Below are 23,066 nucleotides of genomic sequence, written 5' to 3'. Positions count from 1 at the left end.
CTGTATCTCCCTTGTCATTGTTTCAAGAAAGTTTGATGCAACCTGTATCGTTACAGTCTGCGTTATACTCCAGAAGAAAAAAAAAAGGATGCGATTGTTTTTGGCGAGTCCTGACTTGTCACACACATAGAAGTATTTTGAAAAATAGCCGCTAACTCTATTTTAGTTATCATTGTGTTTTCTTCGGAGTATTGCGGGAGGCTTGACTCTCCAAATTTTGTTAACGTGTTCTTAAAGAGAGGTATATACGTGACAAGTGTGAGCGTAGGCAAAAGAAAAAAAAATATCCGACAACGGTGCACTGCTGCTTTTCTGCTTCATCTTTCAAAATCAACGAGAGAGTCAATTAGAGTAGTTTTCAGCGTAGCATATGACGTAAAATAGAAACAGAAGAAGCAACAGGGTGGAAGATAAATTTCATCTAAATTGAACAAGGATGACTAGCTCACCATGGCCATTTCTCTCTTTTATTTTAAGCGAAAGCAGAAAACCTCATGGTCATGTAAAACAGAGGTTACCTATCAAGCTTGGTGTTGGAGCTTCAAATCTAAAGTAAAAAAGGCTGGAGTCATTTTATTCGTCCCAAGTGGAGCTGACAGGCGCACTCCCGTTCGTTCTTGTCGGTATTTTCAAGTTCTGCTCCTTTGACGTTCTCAAAATGCATGGTGGACTTATACTTGCCACTCAATGCCGCGGCAACCCGTGGCAACCCAGCACCTAGATTAAAAGTACGTAATGATATATCAGCTAGAGGCATGGTACTCGACTGAAACTTTCGGCATGTTATTTGGTGTTGCATTGCATCCAGGATCAGCCGAACTTCGATTGCCGATGTCAGGTGACGACGTCACATAATAACGTCATTGTGTGGCGTCACCGCTCGTTCGGACGAGCTCGCGTTGGTTTTCATTTCGAGGAAGGACACAAATGGGTGGCGCAGGATAAAGCACGTGTGTCATTTACAACTCCGCTTTAAAGATAGGTCCTCATATGAAAATCTTCAATGCTCTTGAAGGAGATTAAAAGTACAGCTGTGTTCAAAAGTTCCCAGGTTTTATCGCGTGTAATACTAAGGCGGCGTGGTCTAGGAACCTTTGGCCGCCCCGGTGTATGTTATAAATGTTCTTAGTTATAGCCTGACGATAAAATCAACTTACATACGGTGCCTGATCAGTGTAATAAGTCCATGAACTAAGCTTTTTCATCGGATACAGCAAGAGCACGCACTCACGAATGCTGTCTGTGACAAGACTCCAATCAATGTTTTGACAAGACTCTAATCAATGATACTCCACTTTCCCTAATAAGTTTTGTTACTAGCACTTGTCCGACCCACTGAAGTATTTTAGTGGGTACTGCATCGTGCTGCTGAGCTATGTAAGCGGTATCAATCTCTAACTCGGCGGCTGCTTTTTGACGCGAGGAAAGTTCATGCCGTTCGTGCATTTACATTTAAATACCCACAAGGCGCGTCACGGGAGGTCAAAAAAGCCCACCTGTACCCCAATTCTCATAAAGACATTCACTGTGCACCGATTGTCTTATTATCTACAATAATAAAGCGGCAGCCTTAAATGCCGCCTCAAACGCAAAATTCATTCATCGGCGTCAACGTCTAGCGGCGTCGGGGATCACTAATGCAAACAATTTCACACCAGCATGAAATGACACCAGCATGAAATGATGACACCAGCATGAAATGTCTTGGTTACGTCACTGATCTCCAAATTCGTGCTGTTATTATGACACCATAAATATGTTGCTGGGACGTCCCGGCACGTTGGGTAGATGTATATGCTTAACTTGGGTCTCACACCCACCATAGGGGATTGGCGAAAAATCGGGTAGCTTAACAAAAAAGAAATATATATATATATATATATATATATATATATATATATGTTAACCAAAAAATATCAACAAAAATATTAATTTTTTTCGTAAATTATTCCTGACAAAAATTTAGATGAATTAGTTCCTACTGAATGAGCAATAAATTATTGATATCAAATAAAATTTTTCAGTAGTCTACATTGGTGAACTGAGAAGCTTTTAGAATTGAGGTTATTGAGTCAATCTCTTTTACTGTGCAATGAAATCTTGCACCGCCTCGCACACATTCCCGTTGCTGTGCCCTAGGGTATGTGCACGTAGGGATAGTGACGTTATGAAAGCTAATCCAAGGACTCGTAACGGAATTCATAGTGATACCTTTCTTAATGATGAAAACTTTCTACAAGAGATCAAAAAGTGTTCCACAGTTTCCTCTTCTACACAATAGGAACACAGCGGGGAAGGAGTCAAGCCTGCTCTAAACAAATAAATATTGAATGGAGAAATACGACAGCGTAATCGAGTGATTAAAACTTCCAGATGTCGGTTATGACATGAAGAGGTTTTCCAGAGTGCCATTAGATGGTTGAAGTCTGGAGAATTTTTTAAAGATGGTGTAGAGAATTCTGGCATTCATCATTTGCCGCTGAAATCTAGATGCTACTATAAAGGCTGTGGTAGGGGTAATATTCATACTTGGTCCGTGTAACGCCGCTTTCACTAGTGCATCAGCCGTTTCATTTAGACTTAGGCCTCTATGCCCTGGCACCCATACTAATCGCACCTGAGTTAAGTGATTCGGTAGTAAGGAGTCGAATTCGCTTAATGCTTTTGAATAACCGGATGCTGTGAGCGCACTGCAGACCGACAAGGAGTCCGTTATTACTACGGCGGAATCAATTGATGTCGGCAGTTTTCGAAGAGCCAGCACTACAGCTAAACTTTCTGCGATAAAGATAGGTGTGAAATCTGGAATTTGGAGGGAAAAGGACCAGTGTGGAACAGGGCAGTATATACCGATGCCACTCTTTTCGATTTTCTGGGAAGCGTCCGTCGCAATGACGATCTGTGCCTGCATTCCTGGCAGGTAGTCTTGTAAAGTAGCTCTCAACATATTATTCGGTAGGTGTTTAGCAATGTTAGAGAAAATGTCATCAAAGTATATTTTGAAAGAGCTTGTCGAGATACAAATTCTATAATGTTGGGTCCTATGATGATACCATCACATGGCATCGTGGCTTGGTGAAAAGTGGTCCGATCAAGGAGGCAATGCAAAACCAGGTGAGGTGTTCAATCTTAGAGGCAGTACTAAACCACGTTAAATGAAGAAAGCTTTCGAATGGTGGTGGCGCACGATCAATACATTGACTGAGAAGGAAACAAAATGAGAAAGAAGTCGTCTTAAAAGAAGCATAAGGGACTCTCTGTCCTTTTTGTTTAATTCATGGGTGCGTCAATAAAGTCAAAGTACTAATGACTGGAACATAATCTCAGTCCAATGCCAACGGGGCATAATCTTTTCACGCGACGAAACAACACTATGCAACTCGAATCCGATCGCAAGATCCTAAGTGTATATTTAGCCTAATCATCAAAGTAAAAGGACGTAGTAATGAAAAAAATGATACAGAGAAAACAAACAAGCATATCTAGCATATCTAGTGCACATTAGTTCATATTGGCATACCTGAAATACTGGCGTTCAAGAATAACAAATGAATCTGAAATGAAATGGTCGACATTTCCAGATCCCTCCAAAGTGGCGTGCCTCATATTCATAACGTAGCTGTAGCACGGGAAGCCCCCAAATATTTTTGGTAATTTACAAATAATTTTCCCGATAAAGTACGTGTATATAAAGTATTAGGAGCAGGTACAAAATGTACTGCTCTTTTCATGGTGAGAAATAATTCTGGCAAAAGGTTCAGAAATTTTCTGTCAGGTAAGATATTGTATTGCAAACTCCATACCCAATACTTTACTGCATATTAAAACTTTGTTATGAACCATATCTACCTGCAAAGTTTTATTTTGCTCCCCCTGAAAACTACATTGTATGACTGTTTTGGAGGAATGCAGTTTCACATTTGGATCAGTGAAACTTGCAAATGTATCGCGTAGAAAAAGTTCTTTTTGCAATATTATTTTGAGAAAATTTTGTGCGTAAAACATGAAATGAATCTGCTTTTCTTTTTTTTTTGCCAGAGAACCTAGAATGGTAACCGGCACACCTGAGACGCTTAAAATGACCCTCACACCAGCAGTGACAACAACAGCACTACCATACTTCCCCTGACGAGTCAAATGAGTGGAGGATAAAAGCATTCCACTGGCACCTTCATTGTATTCCAACCAAGTGGATCTCGACCCACGTGTGTATAATTGACGCATATTATAGTCATAAAGCGCATAAATCACACAAGAATTTTTTTGCATTCTGCTATTTTTAGTCAATTCTCGTTGATTCGAAGTTCCTCCTGTGGTGCTCCATCCATCACATTGATGTTTATAGAGTCTTTCGAAGAGAGGTGGTGAGAGTCATGACCCATGGCTGAATTCATGTTTCGCTTCGGGGTCTCGGCACGTAAAACTACAGAAATAGAATATATAAAAGAAATCTAGTGTTCTTTTAATAGCAACCCCATGTAATTGTTTGTATTTATTATTATGGCTTGAATGTCGTTTTATCTATTTATTCGTCCTAGAGCTTTGTGACATACATACCCTTTTTTGTCTTTCAGTTTCACTTCATTACATACTGCCTTGTGCAATGAATCTGTTAGCCTACCCACCCGTGGATTCAGATGCATTATTCATACATTTGCGTACAATATTCTTTTGACAATAATAATTAATTTTTTATTTATTTTTATTGGCACCAGAAGGGGCCGGAAATACAAAAGCACCCGTGCGATATTCGCAGTGGAAATTACTTAACGCAGTCAGTGTCATCTGCTTGAGAGCCCCTGAATCCAGACTAGACTTTTCCGTGATTTCAGGAATTATAACGTGTATACAAGAGTCTTTTTATTGTACCACAAAGGAGGTGGCAGTATGTCTGCAAGAAAGAAGCTCGCTCACGTGAGCTGATTCGTCCATCTGATGCCTACACTCAGAAATAACACTCGTATTATCATGAAGTGCCGCTGCTAGAAGCTATGCTCTCTATAGTGTTTACTTACGATGGCTTATTAAATTACATCGCAGAGCCTTGGCTTTTTATCACACCATTTAGACAAGCTTTACGATTCTTTTTGCTTCCGAAATTTTCTCACTACGATGCAAAGAGTGGCGGTAGCCTTCGTTTACATTTAGGCACAACTAATCGACAGCGGGAAAAATCTGCACTTCTTAATCAAGGAGCTCTTCATATGCGCTGTATACAGTTAGACTGCTGTTTTGGATTGCAGCTTACACGCAAGCAATATCTTTCAATGGCTTACCACTAAACGTTTTTGTGAGCCGAAGGCTTTGTGAATGTGAGCCCAGTGCTTCTAGCTTTAACCATCACAGAGTGGATCTGTGGTGCCATTTTTCTTTTCTTTGTATGACAGCTTTGTTTAGATTTACCATGCGCAGAACAAAATTTAACAAATCCCATGTATATTGAGAATCGATGTTATGCGAAGCACATAAATGGAAGGTGACTGTGTAGTAAAGTTTTGTCGAGGGAAACGTTACGAAATGACGCCAAAAATTTGTACAAACGTTGAACGCACAGACATACGTTGAACAGACGCATGTGTTTTATATAATGAGTTTTTTTACAATTGCGTCACAATGCCAGCAGTAACATGGTTATTAGCAACACCCCAATCTGTTAGCAGATATCTAGCGCTTGTGCTCGCGAGGTTTGTAGCCCTGGAAACCCCTATATATACAGAAATGAACTTCAGTGGATGACGCTGAACTACTATTTACACTAACCCGATGTGACGGCTGTATTATATAAGTACATATGTAATGTTTCTAAACATTAGGGTATCCTTTAGCTTCACAGGTGGACGATTGGGCGAGTTGGTGATTCATGATCGACGTATGTAACTGCGCGGTAGTAAACACGGACGACAAGAAGATACAGGGACAAGCGCAGCTTCACCTTTAGGAGTTGAACGCGATAGTTATATCTTGTTGCTATAGTGCGTACTTCAAACACTTAGTGCATGAAATACTTTCGAACTTGCTATGCACCCGCTACGTGGCCTAAAGGTATTAGTCGCAGTAACGTGTGTGTCTTTTGTAGTGGGTGAATGGCCTTAAAAAATTATCAAGATAATCACATGTTCTGACGCCCTGTGATAATGTACAGGCTGATTCACATTTAGAGAAAATATTGAAGTGCGTGATATTGTGATGAGGCCAGGTCTGAAACCACGTGCCATGAGCCGCTCGCACGTGCACAGATAATTCAAGAATGTAGTTTTTAACTGCGTCGCCTGCTTCAGCGGCTCTTGCATGCCGCATTGCTGGCAAGCGCGCGGATATTGTAGTTAGTGCAGGAACTCGAGTGATTATCTGCACTAAACGTACTACGACGCCAACTTCTAAACCTTTTTTTGTGATTATGAGGTGATATAAATGCAGAATTTGACGGCGTACCTTGTTTGCTCTCTCAAAACGTCGTGAGGCTGTGTGTGTCCACGAATATGCCTTCACTGTGCGTGGACCGCGGTACACTTGGACGAGTAAGACGCGACAGTTAGCATGAATTGTGCGTTGAATTGATTTTACTTTGCATAAAAAGCACTCAAGAGTAGGAGCCGAATCGATGCGCTGACTTAACACACTAAAACAAATGGAAACAAATTCAGGAATGTTTTAGCTGAGAACAAAGCCAGAATATGTCCTGTTACGGCGACAATTCATTACCACAAGACTCTTTAACCGGCTCCGAAATGTAGTGTAGTTTTTACAACAGAGTTCAGTAATCTTAAACCGCTCTTTTTCAGGTATATGACAAATGTCAAACCAGGCAAACAACACAGTACTGCTCTCTTCAGACAAGAAAAAAAGGTGGGAAAACGTAAGGCAGGGGCAGACGAGCCCCTGTTTTATTCAGCTCAATCGGGATCTTGTGTTGCCACGTCCCCATCGTCAACGAAGGAGACATGCTGTGGACATACTGACACCATGCATTCACTGCCGCCTAGAATGAGCGTTATCACTACCACCGGGGACAAGCACTTGGAAGCGTCACGCCTACATTTCTGTGCCGGGTGCGAGTCCTTTTTTTTTGTGCTCAAACATCGATGAGAATAAGCATGTTTAGGTGGTTCTATATTGAATCATTCCTGAAATAATTCTCACTTATTTTGTTTTGTTGAACTTGTGCAGCTGCTCAGCAGTCACAACTGCGTATTTGATTTAATTTGAAGTCAAAGAGAGGCCATGCATGTTTCGTGCTTAATTATCGTGTCTTCCTCATCCAAGCCTACTGCGGCGCGCACACAATGGAGAAACATTCGTGAACGCAGAGAGTGTCAAGATCTTTCGATAGAGAAAACAAAATATGCTGTCAAATACTTTTTTCTAGTGCTCCATTATTATAAGAAAAAAACTGAGAGGTTGGCATTGCACGACGTTTAGTGCAGACAAGCGTTAAAAGTTGGGCAAGTTGTTACACGAACATCTGAAAACAGCGCAGCGAACGGGAGACGAAGAAAGAAAGCATGCGCAAGGTTGTCGCTCTATGTCTCTTGGTATGCTGTGTTGTGGCTCAGATGTTTCTGAAAATGATTAGTGCAGAGTGTTGGCCCAGTTCCCGCATTGCCAATTATATCTGTGCGTTGGCTGAGAATGCGGTACACGGCCTACCTTAGTTGGCGACGCGGTTCATCTCTAGACACTTTAAGCGTCTGCGCACGCGTAAGCTGCTACCGGCGAGCGATTGCACCGCTAGGTGCATGGCGATGCCAGGCACTCCAAGATTTACCCTAAGTATGCAATAGCCTCTACACTTGTACCACGCAATACTACTGCAATATTTCTTCTTGTATTGTGAAGCATGTATACTGGACGAGTGTGTTTGTAAAGCATAATAGGGACTTTCACTGCATTTCCAAGCAGATGAAGCTTTTTTCGCTAGAATCACGAGCAGACGCGTGGCTCTGTGGTAGAACACCCGCGTGTCACGCAAACGACCCAAATTCGATCCCAACTTGCACCCAGAATTTTTGATTATTTATCTTATTTGCATTTTCTCAATTTTTCGCTCTCGCACAAGATGATTTGCCGACGCCAGAACTTCTGCAAAACCAGCTGTTTAACGCTATGACGTTAATATAAGATAGCCAGAACTGCAACTATAATTGACATTTCACGAAGATTAGGGTCTATTTGAAAAGCAGTTCTGAGAACTGGCGTGCTCTGTGGTAGACGACTTGATTTTCACACCAAATGTTTGGGTTCAATTTTAGCTGGTAGCACGACATTTATTCTTTGCATTCATTGGATCGGCGCTGGCGATGTCAACTTTTTCTTCACGATTTCCCATTAAAGTTGCAGATCTCTGCTCTCACCATTCCTGGGTATATATAAAACTGTCAATCAACATTGGCACATATATTCGTGCGGAACGTGTCTGGTCGAAATGGTTTGATGACATACGTTACGACATGTCGCATTACTCATTACTTACTAACACCGAGTGATATTCGTCGAAGCGAATGAGCCTCCCATACTAAATTTTGTTCACCCCAAGGTAAGGGGTTGATCAGGAGAACACCCAAGTGTAGGCGGCAAGACAGAGATAAATAGATACGTAGACAGACGCTAGAAAACCTGCAGAATGCAAAGAAATCCTTCGCAGTTTATAAATAGCCTTGTATTTCGAAATCGCAAACCCCTCAAAACCTTACCTCAACAATTGCGTTTTGTCGACCCGTCATTACACAAACTAAGACACCCTTATCTAACTTGACGCGCACGTGTGCGACGTATACAGTGAGCCTAAAACTGTTGTTCTGGTGCAAGAAGCGCGAAACAGCTACCGAGCTCTGAATGGCCTTAGCACCTATCCCCACCGCAGTTTACACCGCATTCGAGCGATCAAGCTAAGAAAATAAAAAAGAAAGATGGGAAAACGCCCACCGCACGCAAATAACAACAAATTATACTGCAGGAAAACACCAAAGTAGCATCGTGGCAACCTGCGGATGTTACTTTGATAGAAGACGTGCCTTGCTATACTGAGACACTTACGCAGACAGCGGGTCACCCCGTCTTATTTTGATGTAGGGCCCCCGCAAAGGGGCACAGGAGTGCGGAAAAAGGCACAGTTAGGTGATCAGCCATGCAGAGCCATTTCACTTTCTGATTAACAAGTAGCACCGAGCGCAACTGTCAGGAAGAAAACGTCGGGGCGTGTGATGTGCAAGTTGCACTGTGTTGAAAGCGAATGTCCCGCTTCTATATTTATTTACTGTCATTCTCATTTTTTGCTACTAGGAATGTTCCTCCCAATACTTCAGTGCTATGAGGCTCAGGAAAACGCCACTCCAACCAGCTCCTTTTTTTCTTCTCTTCTTTCCCTACGTCAGGTAAATCTCCTATATAAAGCCGAGGTCTCTGTGATGTTTCACAGCTCACACCTGCCCAGAAGCCTTCATACGACGGTGCTTCAACGCAACTCGCTCCTAGGATCATGAACTCACTGGTGAGCACGCGTTTAACAAGGCTGCAGTTATATAGCACATTAATGTGAGATACGGCTGCTAATGTGGTATCAATTTGCGCTAGAGTTACACCAAAATTTTTGCAACAAGTTATTCGTTGTTAAAGTTGTCATATTAGTGCTTTGTATTCTTTGTTGCGAATACTAATATTATAAAATAGCTCGAAAAGCCACAAAATAAAAGGCGGAATAACAGAAATATTCTTTGTGAAGTTTCCGTGCTAATAGGTTGAAGGTGATGCAGTACGAACTAGTCCGAACCACTACTCTTCTAAACAATGTTGGGGTTCATGAATAATGTGAAAAAGCGGTGTGCTACTGCCTCAATGGCATACGGCTTTTCTCACACTATTTGTGTTCCCATTAAACGCAGCAATACGTGATGGATGAAATTTCGCGTTACTGCCGCGTTTGCGATTGCATAAGAAATGTATGTGTGCCATCATTAGGTCCACAAATATTTTTATTTCAGTCCCAATAATTACTAAAGAACTCCCTTTAATGTTCTACAAAAGTTTCAAGGAGATACATAGTAAGAGTTTGAAATTTTTGCATCATTTACGGCATAAAAAAGATCCAGTAGATGCAATGATACAGCCAAAATTAAAACCCCTAAGGCGTCACACTAGTGGTACTGCTCTTGCATCTAACCATGTGACTTCAAGTCTAATCCTAAATAAACGCGTACTTAAAATTCTATCCGGACAAAAACAAAATAGCTTCATTGATACGCCTAGCATATGCACCATTGATTCACTCTAAGAGCTTGAGCGTTTGCTTCAGGTAAAATTTATAAAATAAGAGTGTTTTGACTAATTCACTCCAGAAGCATTTACATCTGCTGTGCCCATCGTTACTTGAACCTATTATGAAAAACAACGTTATATATACTGAATCACAACTTCTGTGCAGATGTCTGTCTATTCAGCAGCTGAGAGAAAGTAGGATGATGATGTTATAAGTACTAGTAAACTAGAGGAAGTGGACATTTCACCAGTAAGCAAAGGGGAATTAGGAAATGCCTTGGAGAGAACGCAAAGGGGCAAAGCCTCTGGCGAGAACCTGGTAACATTAGATTTGTTGAAAGACGGTGGGAATATTGTATTAGGATAACTAGTCACCCTGTACACGAAGGTTCTCTTGACGGTGATGGTACCAGAATATGTGGAGAATGTTGACGTTATCTTAATCCACAAGAAACGGGACGTCAAAGACTTCAAAAATTACATGACGATCGGCTTGCTGTAGATTGTCTTACACAAATAATACATAAGGAGCCAACGTTCAGTTCAATAAATCGTATGGCCAAATAGAATTTAGTAGAGGCTACTAAATAATCCACTATATTCATACTAACAATGAGGTGATAGAGAAATTTGTGGAATACAACCAACTCTTATAATATAGCCTTCCCAGGTTTCGAGAACGCATTTGATTCGGTCGCATGAGACATGAGATTTGGAACTTGGCAGAGTAATTTGCCTTGCATTCGATGTAGTCAGGCTCATGATAATAACTTTTTTCAAATTTTAGTCTTTCACTTGGTAACCTTCATTGCACTTATACGCATGTAAGAATTATTTCATCCCCATCCAATTCTTGCACTGTTATCATTGTTGACCGAATGTGATTCGTTGCAGGTGGTTGCAGTGGTTGTAATGTGTGGCCTCATGACCACAGTTCATTGCGGCGGCTTCGCTGGGGGACACAGCGTTATTGTTGTCAAGGGAATTCAGACAGGAGGTGGTGGCGGCGCAGGATTTGGCCATGGAAGCGCAGCGTCAGCCACTACCGCGGGATCTTCGCAGCCGCAGGTTGTTCAAGGACCCACTTATGTCGTCAAGACGCTGCACCAGGTGAGAAACTTGACATTGTTTGACATACGAAAATGGTCGACTGCAACCAATGAACGTTGTTCCGGTTAGCATTAACGATTGAGGAAAGTTGTAGCAAGGCAGGTAGCAGAACCATGCCGGAATAAGATCAGTGAACAAGTTTAAACGTGGATAGTTAAACTGATCAGTCATGTTTAATTGTAGAATACTTCGCGATGTTTACTTATTAACAGAACCTGCTGCTTAAACACATGACCAACACAGGCTAGTAAAAAAGGACCAAGGCAGACCTCCATATGGATGTAGTCGGAAACTGACGCAGCCCCATCGCGGTAGTCTAGTGGCTAAGCTACTCGTCTGCTGACCCGCAGGTCGCGGGATCGAATCCCGGCTGCATTTCCGATGGAGGCGAAAATATTGTAGGCCCGTGTGCTCAGATTTGAGGGCACGTTAAAGAACCCCAGGTTGTCAAAATTCTCATAGCCCTCCACTACGGCATCTCTTAAAATCATACCGCGGTTTTGGGACGTTAAACCTTACAAATCAATCAGAAATTGACGCACAGATGTGCTTCAGACCGCAAATTAAGCCTGTGCTGAAACTATTGCGAAAAATGAACGCGGCATGTGACGCCTATCTTATGAACAGCGCAGGAAAATAAAATATCTTTGTTTCCTGTGCTTACAAACACTGCTCGACGCACTCTCAAACGAGTCGTTTTTACCGTGCGAACTGAGCATGGCGTCATGCCGCGATAGCACCGCCGGGATAGCATGGCGAGCCCCCAGAGTTGACCTAGAGCGCATTCTTTGATCACCTACTGGAATAACTCGTTTACGGTAGTTGTGCAAATACAAAATAACTTTCAGGTCAAGAAGGTTTCTCACGGAGGAGCTGTCATCGGAGGTGGTTCGACTGGAGGTTATTCTGGCGGATACGGTGGCGGCTTCGGACATGGCGGTGGATACTCCCACGGCTTCGGTGGCGGCTTCGGTGGCGGCTTCTCTGGCAGCTACGGTAGCTTCGGAAAGAGCTATGGTGGTCTTGGTCACGGCGGATGGTGGTTCGTATGGTTATACTCAATGCATGTCTGCGGATGCACCTGGAAATATACCCTTTGTGGTGGTGGAGTAGCGGAGCGAACATGAAGGAATACATATCGAAAACATTGTTTGGTAGACTTACTCTGCTTTGTTTTTCAATTCTACGCTTCTAGTATTATAGGCCTCATCATAACGGCTCCCAATGAAGTCCATCATTCACCGCGTGGGCGATCTGTCTCACGCACAAAATGTAACCTGACGGGTGTTAACGTAATACAGAAACAGTGATTGTATGTCTCTTCACCAAAATTTTCTGCCATTTCTAATCGGCTACCGTTCGAATCAGTAAAACTTCATTTCTTTAAAACAATACAAGTGAAGTTGTGAATTCAGCTTAAGTTACCATCTCACGTCCATTACGTATCTCTAAAACAGTGATGAGAGTGCTGGTCATTGCGCGAAATTATCCACATTGTGTCAAAATTGCTAGATTCCGTTTATCTTTAGGAGTTGTTTTGTGGGAGCTCTGTGTTGAAAGTTCCTTGGGAAAAAAACTGTTCTATTTGCTGCTTGTTTCTTTCCTATGCATGAAGATAATATTTCTTTTTCTGTGCAGGTAATTTCCAGTCAACCGTGCTACGTATAAGCAAATACGACATCATCGTCTAGACAACAGCATCATAGCGACAGTTATCGACTGGAAATATGTATTATGCAAACGATGTAAATAAACGTCTACACACCATGTACAGGAAGTCTCATTATTATTAATTATGGAGGTTGCATTTTCCAAAAGCACGTAAGAGTTGTTATTGCTTTATGTGCTACAAAAGAGTGGTGGGGCAGACATCTTATACAGGATCTCTTTTTCATACGTGTGCACGGAGCATCGACTACATAGCGTGAGCAAGCTTCTGTATCAAGATTGGTCTTATCGCAAGAAAAGCATCAGAGGTGCCATAGTGGCCCAGGAGTTATTAATTAGGGTACTTTCTCATATAAAATAAAGAATGTCTCTTTAATGATATGTTTTTCATTCTGCTGTGAATATTATGGTCGCTGAACATTGATTTGGAAATCAATATACGCAATTACATATGCTTCAGAGGTTCTGACATAAGGCCTAGTGCAAAAGATAAACCTTTTAATCAAGTGAGTCAACGCCTCATGTCCCAAATAAAGTTCAAGAAGAAGAAGACAAAGTATACAGGAGGAAAAGCTGGGAGGTTAACAAGTCCAGGATAACCAGCCCACCTGCTTAGTACAGTCGGCTGAAATGAGAGCATGCGATAGAGACACAAATAAAAACAAGAAGGAGTAAATTATTTCAGTCAGTTCACTCAATTCAAAAAGTAGAGCAAAAGAACGCAGCTTGTTAGTTTTAATGAGGCAAAACCACGGTCCACAGATAACAAACACTGATTCATAAATGTGACGTAAAAAAATGTGTGCTGCGTATACGGACACGCTGTTACCATATTGCTGTCAGGGCTCCTTTATCGTTGATATATCAACGATAAAGGAGCCCCGATAAGCTGCCACCGACAGCTTTATTCCTGCTTTTTTTCCCCTGTAACTTGTAGCCTTGCGTTTTTTTTATTTCTAATTTGTTGTAAATTCTGAAACGTACTGTATCGTTAATGTTGGCCTTGTGAACTGTGACGAATGTTAGGCCAATGTGACCAATGTTTAAAATAGTCGCCCAAATTTGCAACAAACGGGTGGCCCACAGCTCAGTAGCACTTAAGATCACGATCGCTGAAGCTTTGTTGACACTGAACGCTCAATGTTCAAATCGAGGGACACGCGCATCGTGAATGACAAAACAATGTGGGTGCTTTGAGCATTACCCACTAAAAAGGAAAATTCTTTTTGGCGTAAACGCCTTTTTCTATTTTGAGAGCAGCCCGACAACACAGAGAGAGGCAGGAGTTAAGAACAATAGCTCTGTCAGTTATAGTTGTCTGTCCGACCCGTAATTGTTCTGCGATGTTTATAATACATGGAACGTCACAATAGATGGAACGTCAATAGACGGAGTGTCACGAAAGGCACCTCGCTGTGTCCTACCAGGGGCAATGTCGCAGGGTGCTGAACACTCAGATGAGCACTCTTTTACTTTAAACCAAAAGTAAAATACCTTAAAGGCAATGTTTGTTGGTCACAATCGGACACAAGTGCCCTCGCGTGCAGTGCTATCAAACAACACAAGCATATAGAGTTTCTAAATTTTGTATCTGGAATCAAGATCCTTGAAATTTAGCTCATAGCGAAACAAATTCCTATAATAAGTCAGGATGTTATTTCACACAGGCGCACGTGTAGTCTTTCGGTGCATTGTGTAGAATGTTTAAGGGAATACATGAGGTGCTCTCATAGAGATGACAAACCACTAATATGCATGTCGCGGGATCACATGCCCACAGCTGCGGGCACTTTTTAGATGCAAGCGATATTGATTGAGGCCCAGGTACCTATATTTCTGCTCGAGATTTTCGAAGCCATCTCCTATGGTGTCTCTCATAATCATATAGTGGTTTTGGATTGTTAAACTCCAACAAAGCCTATCATACACCAAAACTAGCTAGAAACATATTGAAGTGTCTTGGATGAATACAAGTTCTCATATTGTCATAATCCTAACAAAGGACCACGAAATAAACCACGAAGACAACGTTGTGCATAAAAAAAGTTTTCGATCATGGTATACTCTACAATGTGTCACGAGAGAGATGATATATAAAGATAAAAAAAGCTCGAAAGAATAAACGCTTGATTTACCGGTTTGTGCCAACAGGCGAAAGCCATTTAGCCTAAGGTCAATAATTGTTTATTGCTGGGGCCCTTATCACCCACTTAGATTACACTTTTTTTAATTTTGTGGTATGATTCATGTGACGGAGTCACTGAAAACGTGTGATGATCAGCGTTTCATGTAGAATACAATATAGGTTAATTGTACGGAGGCAAAGCTCTCTGCTTTTAAATAAAGTGCGTGCACCCTCTCGCACTGCACCCTCCGTTCCACCCTCTCTCTTTTCTCTCTCTACAAAGCCGATAGCGCAGCTATAGGTATGAGTAGTTGCAGTATTAAGACCTTTTCTGAAGACTTAAAAAACCATGGTAGCACACAGGGCATTTCACAAGGTTCACAAAGGCCGATTCTCATCAGACGGTGTCAGAAGAAAAACGCTGACGGACAAGACGATTTACTAAGAAAGAGAAAAAAAAACGCCAGGCCTGCGCGGAGCGCGCAGCAAAGTCAATGCTAAAGCTCGATGAGTGGCCTTTCAGAGCCATTTTCTAATCAATCTTTGGGTAACTACTACAAGTACACTTGCTCGGAATCCACGATACCATATATAAGAAAGGAGGAAAAATAACATTATTTTGGTGCTGCGGAACGCGAATCATAATTATTGTCTACTTGGCCGGCATTCACTCTGCTATATTCATCAATAATCGAAAGAGTGTCGTATCCACTACACACTTATTTGATTGATATGTGGGGTTCAACGTCTCATAACCACCATATGATCATGAGAGACGCCGTAGTGGAGGGCTCCGGAAATTTCGACCACCTGGAGTTCTTTAACATGAACACAAATCAGAGCACATAGACCTGCAGCATTTTCGCCTCCATTAAAAATGCAGCCACCACCACCGGGCTTTGATCCCGGGACCAGCGGGTCAGCAGCCGAGTACCTTAGCCACGAGACCACTGCGGCGGGGCCGCTACACACGTATTATGCCTGAAGAATTATGCCTGAAGTGGGTATGCATCACAGTTAAGCTATGATCCAGAACAAGCTTTTGTAATGAGTTGAAGCATTGGATGACCCACTCGTTACAGAATTCACAATGTGTAACGCCTGGTGGTTCCTTTGATATTCTGAAACGCTTTATTACTGACATTACCGTGACTCCTTTGCCGTAACCAAGCCTGCCTAAGCCCAGTCGGGAAACAGCACCCCCGTGGCTCAGTGGTAGAATACTAGGCTAGCACGCAGGCGACCCGGGATTGAATCCAATTGTGTCCTTGGCGACTTATTTCCTGCAATAGTGGTTACGGACACCGGCGGTGGACAACTACGGAGCCGCACGTGAACCGTGTTCTGATCTCGTAAAAACTTTCCTGCAAAAAAAGTGCTCGGATAGCACTAGTGACGCAAGATTCGTAGAAACACCAGCAAAGCTATAGTGTTCTACCTAGCAAACTTTTTTCCTGTAAATCCTAAGATTTCGCTTGATAGCGACGTGATTAGCTCTTACGTGGTGTCTGATGGGAAGACGTCACATCACAGGCTGGTAGGTGAGGTTGCATAATTTTAGTCACATGACTAATTGTTACGTTGTTAATGGTGGAAACATGTCATGTGGCTAGCTGCTACATGACGGGATTTTATTGTCGCGTCACTTACTGTTAGGTGCTTTTATCTGCAACACGTTACGTGACAAGTTGTTATGAGATGTTACGCGACTTTAGTCACATGACTAGCTATTAAGTCATTTTGGGTAGGAACATGCCACGTGAGTAGCTATTACATGAATTTAGTCACAGCACTAGCTGTTACATGGTTTATGACGGGAACGTACCACGTGACTACCTGCTCCACGGTGTTGCAATATTTTATTAACATTATTACTTGTAACGAGATGTTACGTAATCTTTAGTCACGTGACTAGCTGTTACATAGCTGGAGATGAAAATTCTTGAGGCCTGTGTATTCAGATTTAGGAGTACGTTAAAAACCCCACATGATCGAAATTAGCAGAGCCCTCCACACGCCGGCTCTACATCATATCGTGGTTCTTGGAGGTTAAACCCTCATAATTTATTACTAATAATATTACTAGTTATCCCATATTGTTACATTGATGTTGGAGTAGATGCATGACGTTAAGTGATGTTTCGTCAGATGACCGAATGTTAAGCGAATACTTTCAGTTACTTGAGTAGGGACGTGACTGTCTGATTTTAGTTGCATGCTGCTATGTGCTTATTATTCACATAAATGTTCTGACGCACTGTAGCGTGATTTCAGTCAAGTGGCTAGTTGGTCCGGGATGTTGCGTGATTTTCGTTACCTGACGAGACGTTACGTAATCTTGGGTTGAATTATCATTTCTATTATGCATGATTTTAGTCCCGTGACTGATTGTTAAGTGGTGTTTCGTAATTTTCAGTCATTTAACCGACTCGCACATTATAGTAAAATATTCCCCATCAGAGAAATAGTCGCACGCTTTGTGGGAGTGACGCGTAACTTGAAGAGGAAGGAGCTAACGCGTACCGGTTAATGATGATGTTAGTTTCTGTTCGCACGAAAAGCTTGAATATCTCCACGCTTAAAACGCCTAGCGTACTTACTCCGTCGTCATTTATATGTTTCTGTCACTTCCACTCACACAGTGGAGATGTGTTCGGTTGTTAAATTGCGTCTATGATGTTTTCATTGTGTTTAAATATATTTTGCCCCAATATCCATCTGAATTAGGCGCTTAGTTTTGAGAGGTGATGAATTCTAGTGAAGCAAAAAATATTAAGAATATTGCTGGTGTTCAACGTTAAAGCACAACGATATAATTATTTTGATCACCTGAGGTTGTTTACGTGCGCCTTCTTCTAAGCACACTGGTATTAAGCATTTTTACCTTCATCAAAAAGTCTGAACGAAGCGTACAGTTCAATTCTGTGAATTTGAATAAAGCGGTAAAACAACATCACTTCACTGCGTTCGAAAAATTACGAAGATATTGCTGTGCTACCCGTAAAAAACAATTCTATAGAAACATTAATTTTTAAAACTAAAGCCCATGCCTAATTCACTGTTAACTGCTAACCACAAAATTACCAAGTTGTTCCGCTTGACCAAAAAGTGTGGTACTGGGCCAGATACTCCAGATAACACTGAAGATCGCCGCCTCAGGTGCACAGCAAACGGAGCATGAAGCTGAAAGGTGTCGTACAAGATGAGACCAGAAGTAGCGAAAAGCCTCGTATGCGTTTTCGCTTCACTAATGCAGCGGTTACCGCAACTTCCGAGTGCACGCAACGAGGAAGTAAAAAGCTGAACGTACGGACACGTATAACTAGAATAACGTTTTTGAAGGCGACAAAACGTTTTCGTTTTCGGCATAAGTACAGGTTGCTATGGAGATCCATACTTCACTCAAATGTTCTCCGTAATGGGCGGAGTGTCCTAGTAGTCAAACACGATCAGGAAAACAGGCCTCCGCCAGCAAAAACAACACGACCCCCGACGGTTATTCGGGTTCACACTCCTGCCCAGACAATCATGCCACGCAACAATGCGCGCTCTCGGCCTGTGAACCAAATCTGCGATTCTATCGGAGGTAACGTCGGGTGCACGAACAATAAAATAAGGAAATACTACGCAAAGAAGGTAAGCACAATAGTATGAACGGAAGAGAATGTGAGTGAAAGCTAAATGACCGGCCTCAGGGGCTGGCACGGAAGTTCACGCACATACGTCAGCTCCCACTTTCTTATTGCTTGAGAGTGCGCTATATAACAGGGGCATAGGAAGCCAAGCGCGACAGTTGAAACTCGAGCAGTGGCCACTGCGTGAATCGACAACTCGTCTAGCATCTGCGAGAAATATGAACGCTTGGGTGAGTTGACGTGGCTACAGTCGACACCGTTAACGCTTGTGACATATCATAGCATGAATATTTGCATGCGCGAGTATAGTAATGACCAACTCCGTACATTGCGCGCCCTAGGTGACATTCATGTAATAATTTAGCTTTTTAGAAAAACATCGAAACCCGTCAACCCGAAGGCGTTTGCCAAATTTTATTTCACTCGATCCACTTGTTTCGAGCAGTGCCACCATTGCTGCCCGAAGAAGACACAAGTTCAGGAAAGGTCGAAAGCTTCGAGTGATCAAAAATAGTTCATCAGCAAAATTATGGTGAAGCCAACATTTCGGACAATGCAATTGACGAAGACCAGCCTTGACGAAGGCAAGCCCATTTGTCAAAAAGTTCGCTCCAGTGACATTCTCTGTCAACCGATTATTCATCGCAGCTGCTGTCTGGGGCTTTTAAAGAGCGTGCGCCTGCACCCACGCCACTGTTCTCGAGGCATTTCTTTTTTTGCCTCAGCTAGTTCAAGTGAATGCCTTGCCAGTGCATCTTCAGATCTGATGACAGCGTAATCTTTCCTCATGGTGGAGTGCTGCACTTGTATTGAAAGCCAAGCGATGTTTACTTTGTTTTTCGCCACAGTGCTAAATTCATCATTTAGACGATGTGCTGATATTTATAGTGATTATGGTTATTTGCAGCTATGAAATTATGCATAATTGGGGTTGAACAGACAGTCAATGGTTAATGGTATAATTAAAGCATACGTAAAGCAGTATCTACGGCACTACGTTTGAACATGAGAGATCACTGTTACAATTGTGCACATTTTTGTATGTGATAGTCGCTTAATAACGTGGTAGCTCAACCCACTCTACAACTCGTAGCTTGTAGTTTTTGTTAGTAGCAGTTGTAGTATTTGGTAATTTAGCTCTTGGTATTTACCGTTACAAGGTCATCGTATTAGCACTCGGTGTCTTCGCAACAACGGCAACAGCAGGGGGCTACGGCGGTGGCCATGGTGCCATCATCTTGGCCGGGCATGGTGGTGGTTATGGCGGAGGCGGACATGGCGGTTACAGCAAAGTGGTGCCTGGACCCTCATTCCTAGTGAGCACTGTGCACCATGTGCACAAGATTAGCCACGGTGGGCCCGTTCTTGGTGGCTATGACTTGGTAGGCCACGGTGGAGGACATGGAGGAGGCTACGGAGGTGGCTACGGCGGATATGGTGGACATGGATGGTAATACATAAAGAAGTATTGGTCACATTCTATAACTGGTTTAGCGGTTTGGTGATGAAGTGCACGCAGTAAGATGGCAAGCCAGCATGTCTGTCTGCCAGCTTGGTGGCTATGTGCCACCAGCGCAAACCACTTATCCTAATTACTATGTTTTAACGAAGGCAGCAAACTATCTATAATTGTTACTTCTCACTACAATTTTGGATTATGGTGCAGGCTTCAGAAGTGATCAAGCAAATGGCGACCGCTGTTTCACACATGAACTGTAAGGTTGCACTTTAGCTGTTACTCGGTTTGTTCTTGGGTGTTCGAATACGGACAAGGAAGTCAATGTCCATACCAGCTTCGAAACACAGAGCACTTCTACCCAGAAGCTCTATAGAAGCACTCGTGAACAACACCACGACAACTGTCATGTGATAGCGTAGAAGACTGTGAGGCATCACCTCCGGCTGTTTGTCAGAGATCATGGAACCTTTCATTTAAATTTTTCATTTTTCTTCCCATGTATGCATCTGTCATGAGCCAACTGCCTAATGATCACGTGAGGCTATGACTTTCAAGAGGTCACTGCGCTTCGTATTTGAACGAAGTGTACAAAAATACACATGGGCCCGAGCTTCAATGTTCAGCTAAAGCCATTGACAAAAAGAATGATAAGAACTCTTTGCAGGGTAGAATGCACTTAACAAGGGGTCCGAGCCACCGCCTTTTTATTCACTAAGTTTTATAAAATAAGTTGTCTCAATAAGGTAAAATCGATGAGCTAGTTGCTGTTTGAATACTTTATGTTAAAAAAATGTCAGCTCTGACACTTTCGCAACCCTGATTTCGCATGCACTTCCTCTTAATGACGCTCATGTATCAGCCTGATGTAATAGAACGTAGCACGAAAGTATCTTCCGAATAGCGTTTCTAAAGAATATTCGCCATACGCAAGAAAGGACAATTGGTAGCGAACAAGGAAATTTACAAAACGCGAAAACATTTTACGTGTCTCATTGACAAGGTCGGTCCTATATTGTAGCTAAATATTGTTTTACAACACGCTATAGGTAAAGTCAACAAGAGAGTTTGTTGGTACAGTTCCATTTTAGATAAAAGGGGCGTGACAACATTGACAAAGTATTACTATAACACAAAAACTTACTTGTATTCGAAATGTTTATTGACTCGAAACAGAAGGAAGGTGAATGCAAAGGAACTTCACAGTCACGACAACAATCTTTTCAAGTTACAAGAACAGACGAAAAAAACAATTGACTGAATAATCTAAGGTGTTGAAAGTTTGTTTAGGCAATCTTTTTGTTTTCTCTTGCTTTTTTGCAAGCTGACAAGTTGTGGCCACTGCTCAGTAGGTTTGAGTTCGCCTTAATTTTAAACGCTTTTTTATTTGTAACCTTGGTCTTTGTTGTTTCAGTGTTAAATAAAATCAAGAAAGTTGTTCTCGTTCCATTCAACTTAAAGGACGTCTGTAAAAGTCAGCACATGCACTGACATATTCTGGCGTGCGTTATGCTAGTGGTATCAACATTTTATTGCCAAATCCAGCTTGAATGTTGCAAAATCCTACTTTTCTGGTGATCTGGCCTTCTCTATATCTCAAAATTGCCAACACTTACTAGTTATAACACCTTTGGGTTACAAATGTTTTCACACAAATCATCGACTCATACGTGCTTTTGCTGTCTTTGTGTTTTTTTTTCAGGTAATTCAGCTCACCTGAATGATCTGCGCTCTCAGTACACATTCGCCAATCATTCTGAAGTTGATGCACAAGTGCCAGCGCATTTCAAAACATTTCCCTTGCAAAAATAAGGCTGTACATAGGCAATAAAGAAAGCTTTTTTTTTGGTCTCAGAAGATTTTATGAATAAGTAGAATCACCAAAGTCATTATCTGGAACGTACGTGCGCGAATTGAAACGTTATAATATCAAAAGATGGCCGTAGTTCACATGTCTTTTGGTCACTTCATTTTTTCAGTGGAAGTAAGGTGCATTGTGAAGCACTCGGGCTCAGCCATCGTTCGGCATCAGTATTTTAAATTAGAAGACCTCCTGCCATTGCGTACTGAGTACCGAATCTGTTGAGTACCAAATCTAACGGCAAAAACATCTAACAAAAAAGTAATTCCACCAAAAACTTACATGATGAATTGAACTAGTTGGAGTAAATGTCATTTGTATCATTTGATAAATCGCTGAGCTTGGTTGTGGACATGTCGATGTGTACGACAATTGGAGGCGCATACTTTACTGATACAGACCTATAACGCGGAGGTAAGAATGTGACTACCATTTACGCAGTGTAGCGACGAACCACAAGTCACCAATCGGAGCAGAGATAGTGCACAAAAAAAAATATGCAGCACGGAAGAAGGCGTGATCATTGTTTGCCTGACTATCCGATCGCCTGGTATATACATTCAGAAGATTTGAGAGCTTGTATACTCGAATGATTCCTCCTAATAGACCACAAACGACTTTTTGTTCGGGCACTGTGGATCTCGAAGCCACGATACATACCACTCCGAGGGGCACCAATCCAACACCCGACGACACAGCCACACGAATGATATACCACAATATTAATTACGTCAGACGCAGTCGTATGAATCGTAATACTGCGAAAATACTGCGGTCCTTTTATGACGTGCTGTGCAGTCAAGGGGAGGCAAAAGGAAACAGCAGACAACCTTGTACAAGGTTGGCCAGTGTGAAAATTTTAAAATTATATGGACACCCTCAGTGAGTTCCTTGACGTCGCCGTCATGCAACGCATCAAGTCGAAATCGAAAACAGCGCCCCGTGCATCATAAGTTCTCC

At 42.1% G+C, this 23,066-nt stretch overlaps 2 protein-coding genes across 2 annotated transcripts; both read left to right on the top strand.

Moving 5' to 3' along the window:
* The first annotated feature begins 9,396 nt into the window (after window positions 1-9,396).
* Window positions 9,397-13,132, top strand: LOC119187629 (uncharacterized). Its single transcript, XM_037435717.2, has 4 exons — window positions 9,397-9,487; window positions 11,146-11,361; window positions 12,210-12,403; window positions 13,000-13,132. The coding sequence occupies exons 1-4, from the start codon at window positions 9,476-9,478 to the stop codon at window positions 13,001-13,003; spliced, it is 426 nt and encodes a 141-aa protein (XP_037291614.1). The 5' UTR covers window positions 9,397-9,475; the 3' UTR covers window positions 13,004-13,132.
* Window positions 13,133-18,934: 5,802 nt separating this feature from the next.
* LOC119187630 (uncharacterized) lies at window positions 18,935-22,094 on the top strand. The gene is made up of 3 exons (XM_037435718.2): window positions 18,935-19,019; window positions 19,950-20,239; window positions 21,948-22,094. Exons 1-3 carry the CDS (start codon window positions 19,008-19,010, stop codon window positions 21,949-21,951), a joined length of 306 nt encoding a protein of 101 aa, XP_037291615.1. The 5' UTR covers window positions 18,935-19,007; the 3' UTR covers window positions 21,952-22,094.
* Window positions 22,095-23,066: the final 972 nt, after the last annotated feature.

The sequence above is a fragment of the Rhipicephalus microplus genome, chromosome X (assembly GCF_043290135.1).
Source record: "Rhipicephalus microplus isolate Deutch F79 chromosome X, USDA_Rmic, whole genome shotgun sequence".
NCBI lineage: Eukaryota > Metazoa > Arthropoda > Arachnida > Ixodida > Ixodidae > Rhipicephalus > Rhipicephalus microplus.
Note: the sequence above shows the minus strand (reverse complement) of the source record. Positions and strands in the feature narration are given on the sequence as shown.

Bases quoted from the DNA above. Each gene is read 5' to 3' on its own strand.
- LOC119187629 (XM_037435717.2), top strand. The intron at 11,362-12,209 runs GTGAGAAACTTG...AATAACTTTCAG, and splicing joins TCGTCAAGACGCTGCACCAG to GTCAAGAAGGTTTCTCACGG.